This window comes from Lactuca saligna, chromosome 4, assembly GCF_052625555.1.
Source record: "Lactuca saligna cultivar CGN05327 chromosome 4, ASM5262555v1, whole genome shotgun sequence".
Taxonomy (NCBI): domain Eukaryota; kingdom Viridiplantae; phylum Streptophyta; class Magnoliopsida; order Asterales; family Asteraceae; genus Lactuca; species Lactuca saligna.
The window spans coordinates 66,260,479-66,270,768 of record NC_136420.1 but is presented as its reverse complement, the minus strand read 5'-3'; the positions used below and the strand labels follow the sequence as shown (position 1 = coordinate 66,270,768).

Genomic DNA, 10,290 nt, shown 5'->3' with positions numbered 1-10,290 from the left:
TTGTGGGCACAATAGCCACCCAGAACTACCATTCGGACTTGCAAGAGGCCAGAATTCGTGAGATCAATGCTGCTACACAGGGTAACACCGCTGACATCCGTCGTCTGGATGGACTACACGAAGATAGATTTCATCTTAGAGGTTGTTCTCAAGTTGTCTAGTCCACGACCAATTCCCTCCGAGAGGCTTTTCGTGGCCTAACACCCTAGCATCATATCATTCTACTTACTAATTCAACTAGATTCCTTCCAAGAGGCTTTTCTCTACCTGACTAGTCCATAACTACTTCTTTGAGAGTCTTAACGTGGTCTAACATCCTAAAATTACATAGTCCACATAATAAAAGATTTTATGAAAGCTAACTTAAATAGCTAATAAGATGTGTTCGTACAACAAACTTAGTGACACCAAAACTTCCATGAACCACTACACATTCATTTAACCATAATTTAGCAACTAAGGTTTAATACTTAACTTCCTATTATGGTCTTGGTTAGGGTTTTTTTTCCTAATTCTATTAAGCAAAAGACCAAATTGTCTCTCAACACATCATTTAAGGTCAAAATCCACCCCCAGATAACTAAAAGTTTAACTTGTCAAAAAGACAACATTCAACAATCAATTGACACGATGTCGCGATCCAGTTTCTAGCTGCATCGCAATCAAGTCATGAAAAAACACTCGCAAGACCCATTAATTTTTCTATGACGTGACCAATCTTTAGCCGCATTGCGTTTCACCTAGCAGAACACTCTTAAATCATTAAGAACTTAATCTTTACAAACCAGGCCTTAGATTCCCATATTTGATTCTCTCTAGTGACTTAATGGATAAAGTTTCCAACGTTTTCCATTTTTATGGCTAGATTAAACCAAATCTAAAACCCTAACTTGATTAAATCCATAAAATCTTATAATCTTGTGCATGATTCCAAAAGAACCTATGCATACTTATTTTTCTTCTTCCTATAGTCCAGAAACATGCCCATTTGTAATTTAAAGTTCTAGAGTTGCGGAAACTCTAAGAACATAAGGTCAAAATGATTAAAAGCAACCAAAAAGCCAAAAGACAACCTAGATCTACAATATTCTGGAGTAAAGAAATAAACTTGATAACTTACAATTCTTAAGAGAAGAGTAGAATGTAGATTCTTCACTGAAAATCAACTCTCCAAGCTAAATAACTTTCCTTTTTCTTCATAATCTCTTTAAAAACTTCATAAAGTCTCTAACAAGCAAAATAGGGATAGGGTTTCGTTTGGGAGGAAGGAGGCTACGGTTTATAGAAATCTTAGAGGTTAGCATTCTTTAAATAAGGCTCAAGGCCTAAGTTTTAAGGTTTTGGGCACTGGTTGCACTGTAACGTGTGCCATTAAACCAGCATGTCGCTACTTATTAATGTATACTGCGTCGCGACCTTCATTAAGTCGCGGCGCAACTTCGCCAAAAACCACAAAACTCAAAACTTAACTGTTCAACAAGAAATCAACTCATACCTAAAAAGTAGGGTCGAGCGTTACATTATATTACAAATAAATATTTTTTTAAACTAGATATTTATTGATTTTTATGCTATTAAACAAAACATAGTTAGTTTAAAAACATTATTAATTTATCAACATGATCATGGATGAAAACATTACAAAATTCACTATATTTTGGTATATTTTGGACAATTATTACAAAATCTCTATATTTTGGAAACTTCTTAAAATCTCTATATTTTTAATAACTATCACAAAGTCATAATATTTATGCTTTTTTTTTTTTTTTTTTGACATCTAGAATATGATGACATCAAATAGTATCATATCAACTTGTCACGTAATCAAAACTGACACACCAAAATGTTCTGAATAATCGGTTATATGGTTAGAATTATAATAAATTTATGAAATAAATATGTAATTTAATAATAGAAAAAACACAGTACCACAATCCATTTTTTGTAAAAATGTTATAAGGAATTTTTCATTTTAATAATATAATAATAGCTGAGGTAGACAGGGTGTCAAGGTAATATTTATTGATTAGAAATGATATACCTATTTATATTTTTTTATTAATCCATTAAAAAATTAAATTGATTTTTATACTTTTTATTTTAATTAAAAAGAAAAGAGTCATAACGATGGTTGTTAAAATTAAAACGTGCCCATATCTGCTCTCATACCCTACGTGTCCATGTTTTCATCTCTAATTAGAAAATTCAAGATTTATTGTAGAAAATACAGTAATTTGTCTAGAGCCAATTTAAACGAAATTCTATCATATTAATGAAATTAATAACTGTTAGCAAGATAATAGCATCAATCAAATTTATAATCTAGAGCGGATTCTTTATGGTATGAACCAATCCATGCATGTTCTTACGAACATTTCCCGTTGGTTTGTTTTCACATTCAAGAAAGTACGAAGAAGATGCTGTTAAAAGTGGCTAGGTCATGTTTATCTTATCGGAAGGCTTTAGTAATTGTCTTTGAGAAAAGAAAAGTTTTATAAGAAATACTTCCATTAGTATTTCATTGGAGTGAAAATTTGTATATATTTTTAACTTACTACCAGTGATTTCCACTCCCAACCATACAAGATTTATAAAACCCAGGGACCATATTTCTAAAAAAAATTAAAAAATACTGAAATATATTATGGCGTTTGATAAATCAAAGGGGAATTTTGTCTTGTTTATATCATTTTTTTCTTGTTTTCTTTAATCTGCTTGCACAGTAGTGGGAGAATACATGATGTATTTTCACTGTTTATTTTTCAAGTCTCTTTTTCATTTCTCTTTGATCGTATCATGTAAAGGAAAAGACATCATCCTTTTGTTGATATCGAATATAAAAATGTAAATATTCAACATACAACATATAACTAGTAGTGATCAAATTACAATGACGTCATAAGTGATATTCTCCCAAACATGGAGGACCATAATGGTGTTTATAAGTGGGAAATAGAATTTTGGTGGTTGGAGTACTTGGGACTTGAATATCATAAATTATTTTCGGTTCCTAGAAAAAATCATATGATAAAATGAAAGTAATCACTCCTAGATATTTTGTTCCAACTGATCTTTTAGATCAAAATACATGTCTTATTGGCAATGCTTAAATTAAATATAGGTTTGTAATACCGTTTTTTATATAACGATTGCTTCTGAAACTTAACGAGTCGAACTGGTAGCCATTGTTTCGAAAAAACTTGACCGGTACATTAATACAATAATTGTCTGGAAACTCTTTTGATGCATGTGGGTCCCACAAAGTTTCTTGATTGGAGAAAAAAGTAATTTTTTTTAGCTTTAATAAATCACTTGCATCCAATCTTTGTTGGTTTGCTGCCATCATAAAAAGGCCAATTAGTGTGAAGTGTGAACATATATGCATTACTTGCAGCTATAAAACCAGTCCAACGATTCCATAGCTTCTGAAGCCAGGCGTGATGGAATTCAACCCTAGTTCGTCGTCTTCTAGGGTTGACCGAAGAACTGTTGAGAAGAACAGAAGGATTCACATGAAGGCCCTCTATTCCAAGCTCCACTCTCTTGTTCCTCACAACTCTTCTAGGGTTTTACTCTCTCTCTCTCTCTCTCTCTCTCTCTCTCTCTCTCTCTCATGTATGTTCTGTAAGTATACCATACATCCATAGAAACTGACCATGGAATCGGGAACCACAGTACTCTAGAAACAAATTTTTTAGTTTCTATCCATCTGAGTACACGTCTTTTTTATCATTCTTTAGGTAACACACAAGTCACAAGTGTAAGATAATTACAATTATCTTGGATATTCCAACCACTAAATTTATCAACCAAGAGTCTTGCGAATTTCTTTTTAACATTTAGGATAAATTTTCTACAAATGATGTCGTTTACGGTTTGAAATACTCAACTCTAAACATACCTGTAAAAATCTTTAATTTTACATAGCTGGACTTGTTTAATAACTGGTGACATGTTAAAACTCGTGCGTTACAAAAAAATGAAAAAATTAAAGAATTAATCTCTTTCGTTTGAAATATAAGCCTCACCATCCTCATGGGCATTCAAGAATGCCGAAATTCAGCCACTAAAACCAAAGGCCATATGGCCCAAAGGTATCAAATGTTGTTGGAAAGGTGTCCTCGTGATATATGTTGACAGATTTAGGGGATGTCCGGATGTGGGTAAGCCATTCAAAAATAAAATAAAATAAGAACGTAAAGAGATCTTTTGGGGCTAATTTGCAGTGTTTAGGGCAAAATCTTGAAGTTTTTTGATATCTTTTGGTGGGTTTAATGGTTTTCCCCCATGTTAATTACTTTTTACTCTTGTAAATGCTGCAGGAAGTGATATCACTGCCAGATCAACTACAAGAAGCTGCAAATTACATAAAGAAATTGCAAATAAAACTGGAGAAAATGAATGAAGAAAAAGATAATTTGATGGGAATCCAAACACTGGAAATTAATCACGAAGACAAAATAAAAAACTCGAATTTGATGGTGGGGCAACAAAGAATACCACATATTGATGTTCGTGGAACTGGCTCGTCTCTTGAAGCAATTCTCGTAACGGGGGTTGATTTTCAGTTCTTGTTCAGTGATACGATTCAAGTGATTCATGAAGAAGGCTTCGATGTCATCAATGCCACTTTTTCGATCGTCAATGATACTGTTTTTCATACCATACATGCTCAGGTACATACTTTAATTTCTATACAATTAAACATGCCATCCGTTTAGGATTTTTAGATTCTTAATTAATTGGTTCTACCATTTTGAACATATGAGCGATATATATTTGAATCTTTTTGCATGCATGTATACATAATTGGAAAAAGAATTTTTAAGAAAGTATCTATTATTGTTGAATCAATCTAGAAATTGACAAGTGCAAACGAATGTTTCTGTTGGATTCACAATTTTATTTTTAAAATTTAAATACAATTACATTTTTAATAGGAATGATATTGAAATAAATAAATAAATAAATAAATAAAACTATAACTAGATAAAGATTTTGTATTTTGTCGTAATTGAGGGTCTTTTGAGTGATACGAATGAATTAGCTAGTGATCGTTTCAAACTAACTGTAGTGTTTATTAATAAGACAACTAAAGTAGGGCATGGTAAGCGAATTTAGAAATTTAAAACAATTGTTCTGCAAAGAAACATACGATGATTATAATCGGCCGTTTTGGCATATTACAATGTTTCTTTTATCATTTCACTACAATGATTCTCTCCAATGTTTCTTCTTTATCATTTCACTACACTATACCGTGATGATTTAAATAAATGTTATATTCATTTGAAACAGTTTATGTATTGATCAATGTCTTAAATGGTGCAAATTTACAGATTGGAGAGAATTATGCTCAGGAAAATGGTGTTTCAAGGATCAAAGAGAAACTCATGAATAGTATCGCGTATGGCATTTGATTCTTACTTTTGTGCACCTGAAATTGTTGAGAAGATGTTAGTTGGCATATGTATGGTTAGGATCTAGTCTGTCAATATATCCACTTATAAATTGGAATATATCCTAATCCTCTATCTAATAATTATTTGGATATTTGCTTTCATTAAATGCTAAGAAATTAATATCGGAACCATGAAACTTTTGCAACAATATATATATATATATATATATATATATATATATATATATATATATATATATATATATATATATATACACACACTAGGCGTATACCCGCTCGTTGCGCATAAACATTTATATAACTAAAATATTTACCAATATATGTTTTTTTTAATATAACAATTATGTGGTTATTAAATTTGATATAATAATTCTTATACTAAATTGATATAATATATTGATTAATTTGAATTATATGATAATATATACATCTATTAAAACCGCATAATCTCAATCTTTTAAATGGTTTCTACCCGTGAGTTATTTATGAATAAAATTAAATATAATATATGGTTTAATGTTATTTATAGTTGATGTTATTGTTAATTTTTTTTTAAAATTTATTTACTTAACTTTTTAATTTATATCGTTGTAATTATTTAAATCAAACAATTTTTTTTTTTTATTTTAAAGGTAACAATATAATCATTTATATAGAGTTATTTTTAACTATTGTTAATGTAAGTTATTTTAAGCTACTTATTTGAAAACTTTTAACGATTATAAGAATATCTTTAGGAAATATTTTAGTTAAATTGATACTACAATTTAGTTTTTGTATTTAGCACTATAATTTTTCATTTTTAAGTATTCACAAAATATTCTTTGATTTTTTAAGTGGAACTGAAATTTATATTAAAGTTGACTTTGTAATGTCATATTTAAATTAACAATTTAATTATTTTGTCCAAACTATTCAAAGGTTGTAGCTTTAAATTGAGAATGATTTACATACAACAACATATCAAAAATATAATAAATTAAGTATAATATGTTAAAAGTTAAAGACAAAACTTTATAAGTAGAAGTAAAAATATTATTTTAATATTCAAAATTAATTTATATATGATTACACTTTAGGTTTGATACTTATTTAACCTTATTATCCAACTTATAATCATTATTAGAAAGACATTACAATTTATCACTTTTAACTATTTACAAAATATTTTTTAGGTTGTTTAAGTTGATCTAAAATTTATATTTAAATTTGATCTTGTAAGGTTATATTTAAAGTAATAATTTAAGTCTTTTATACAAATTATTCAAAAGTTGTAGCTTTAAAATGATAATGATTTACATACAATAACATATTAAACCTAATAAATTAAGGTGCTGTTTGTTTTTTGGAAAAACCTCTTCAAACCTCTTACTGCTGCGCGGCGCAGCACACGCGCAACACTTTAATCTCACAGCTGTTTGTTTTTTAGAAGTCTTCTGAGTCAAAAACCTCTGCACGTGCTCTGTTTGGCGCAGCACTTGTACTGCCTCTTCCAACCTCTTCTTCTTCTTTTTTTATTGCTGAAATTTTGATTATATGTTATTAAAATTTTATTTCACATTTTTTTTCCTTTTTTTTTCGTTTATTCTTATTGAATTTATTTTTAATTTTTTTTATATTCAATAATGATAATTTCTTGATGAAATATCATTATTTTTTACTGAAAATATCTTTATTTTTTGTTGAAATATCCTTCTTTTTTACTGAAATATCATTCTTTTTTACTGAAATATCATTAATTTTTACCGAAATGTTATACATTATTAAATTTTACGTATTAAAAAGCTATTTTCGGTTTATAAAATTAGTTTATTTTGATTTTTTTATATCTGCAGCAGTATGCAGATGTTAAAAAAACAAACACGCTTCTTATTATAGTCTGCAGCCATTTGGTCCACCTCTTCTACTGCCGAGGGTTGCAGAGGTGGTCCGCAGACTTCATGAATTTTTGCTTCAGAAAATCAAACAGCACCTAAGTATAATATGTAAAATGTTAAAGCATAACTTTATAAGTAGAAGAAAATATATTCTTTTAATATTGAAATTTATTTTATATATGATTACACTTTAGGTCTTATATTTATTTATGCTTATTAACCAACTTATAATCATTATTAAAAAGAAATTGAAAAGTCATGGGAGTTTCAAATGAATGTGGTTAAAGGAAAAATGAATGGGAGTTTGAAATGTATGAGATTCAAGAAAAAATATTAGCTTATATATATATATATATATATATATATATATATATATATATATATATATATATATATGGTTTTTGTTTATATGTTTTAACAATTAATTCGTTAATCTTATTAAATATATTACAATGGAAAGTTTATGTTGGAGAAGTCAAATTAATTTGGCCGACTTATTGGATATTTTTTTAGACTACCTAAATTAAGGTTATTACTAAATTTATATTTATTATTATTTAAAAGAGTTGATCTACCAATTTTATCGATATATATATATATATATATATATATATATATATATATATATATATATATATATATATATATATATATATATATATACACTTAAATTATTTTGTTTTTATTAAGTATGTTGTGCCAGAATGCACAGATCTGGACCAATGGATAAAATTAATCAGTGGACATGATTTGAGAGTGTATGATATTAAAATGGGGTAACATGTAGCATATAATCACACAATTTTAAGCAAAAGGGTATTCTGGACAATTAACTACATTTATAAAAGAAAATTTTCGGATTTTTAGGGATGATTAATTCTCCTAATTTAAAAAAAAATCTGAATTTTTTAATTAATTCAATTTCAATTTTTAGCCGATTTTATTCTGTCAAAATATTTTTTTATTAAAATGATGTTCTTTCAGAATTTTATTTTAATAGAATATTATTTTTTTAGAATGATGCTCTTTCAGAATTTTATTCTAATAGAATATTATTAAAGAATAACAAAATTTTTGAATCAGATGTTGAAAAATAACAAACATTCTAATATATTCTTATACATCCGAACGTAAATACAAATTCATACATATTCTTATAGACTAAAATCTTTATATATTTTAATATAATTATACATATTCTAAATGAATATCAAGGTTTTCAACGCCTTCTTCCAGCCATTCATATCACAAATACAACAAAAATTAATAATTGTTAAAAAAACATGTTATTTGCAATTAACTATCACTTAATATATTCTGGTAGAATACATAGAATATGACAGAATACATATAATACATTCTGGCAGAATACATCGATTTTATTCTGATAGAATATATAGAATACATTCAAAGGTATTGTATTTACTGCTAGTAATTCTGATAGAATGCATACCACAAGGTTAAATTCTTTAAATTCTCTTTCAGGCATTTCAACAAACACTTGTTAGACAATATCATCAAACAAGCCAAACACCATATTTGATTTACTTGCAATAGTTTACCTATAAACATAATTTCCAGCAACATGATTTAGAATGCATACCACAAGGTTGAAAGACTAAATTAATTTGTGTTGATGAAAAATAAAAAGGCACAAACAACCTACAATTGTACTCCATAACCGAAAGAATATATATATATATATATATATATATATATATATATATATATATATATATATATATATATATATATATATATATATATATATATATATATATATATATATATATATATATATATATATATATATATATATATATATATATATGGAAGACCCATTAAAGCATAGAAATGTGGTTTTCATATAAGATATGAAAACATTAGTTTGTAAGAAAGAAGACCATCCACATAAAAGAAATTGAAACTCATCAACTTGAACACATGAATAAAGAATGTTACTTACATTATAAGGCCCTGATACAATAGTTTGAACCATACGAACTAACATCTTTTTCTATGCTTCTTTCTAACTGAAAGTGACTCATTAAGCAAGAAAGAACAAATTTTGGAATAAGTAACTGAAGTTCACTGAGACATTTTAACAAACAGTTGGTGTGCAAATCGGAATATTTTCAATTCCACCAACAGTTCACTGAGACAGCAAGTTGGTCCTTCTTTCAGGAATTTAGTCGAGCACCTTATGTGCATAGCGCGTTCCTCTTGAACACGTTAGGTTTTCCCTTCATTAACCATCCAATTCAGCGAACAATAGAAATAGATAATTTGAATCACAAGTTAACGGACCATAATTCATGAGAATTGAAGAGTTGTTACTAGATAAATAAGGGCATACGAAGTTTGCTCGATATGGAAAAGCTCTAGAGAACCGATAATCGAAGGAATTGTAGCAATGATGCAAAAACATACATCGGCTTCTTGTGACTCCAAAATTGCCTCGATGGTGAAGCTACATTCGATTGGAGATAGAGCCACCGAGAATAACATCTTCTTAATCAATGGAATGGGGAAACAGATTTGCAGCAAGAGGTATGACTACCTCTTTTGATCAGACGATGTTCATTCGTCCATAACAAAATTGGAGGAGGCATTTTACGTATGATGTAGAAGGCTAGGGTTAAATAGTTGGTCAAACAAATTTTTATGGTAATTTCCATAAATTAAGGGATTTTATTTTAATTAGCATGCTAAAGTTACATAATTACCCTTATTATAATTTTTAATTATTTAATTATTCCTAAATTCCTATTGGTGCATTCATGCACACAATAGTTGCTAAAAATACTTGAACCTATCTCTCTCTCTCTCTCTCTCTCTCTCTCGTTCTCTCTCTCTCTCTGTGTGTGTGTATATATATATATATATATATATATATATATATATATATATATATATATATATATATATATGTGGAAAAAATCAATAGAGAATCATAATTATTTGTTATTCAAAGAACCAAATATTTTT

At 28.2% G+C, this 10,290-nt stretch overlaps 1 protein-coding gene across 1 annotated transcript; it reads left to right on the top strand.

Moving 5' to 3' along the window:
- Positions 1-3,352: 3,352 nt before the first annotated feature.
- On the top strand, positions 3,353-5,575 carry LOC145038585 (basic helix-loop-helix (bHLH) DNA-binding superfamily protein). The gene is made up of 3 exons (XM_078986896.1): positions 3,353-3,569; positions 4,326-4,679; positions 5,343-5,575. Exons 1-3 carry the CDS (start codon positions 3,444-3,446, stop codon positions 5,421-5,423), a joined length of 561 nt encoding a protein of 186 aa, XP_078843022.1. The 5' UTR covers positions 3,353-3,443; the 3' UTR covers positions 5,424-5,575.
- Positions 5,576-10,290: the final 4,715 nt, after the last annotated feature.

Coding starts and splice junctions, on each gene's coding strand:
- LOC145038585 (XM_078986896.1), top strand. CDS start 3,444: ATGGAATTCAACCCTAGTTCGTCGTCTTCTAGGGTTGACCGAAGAACT. Junction 3,570..4,325: donor TTCCTCACAACTCTTCTAGG/GTTTTACTCTCT, acceptor TAAATGCTGCAG/GAAGTGATATCACTGCCAGA. Junction 4,680..5,342: donor TTCATACCATACATGCTCAG/GTACATACTTTA, acceptor GCAAATTTACAG/ATTGGAGAGAATTATGCTCA.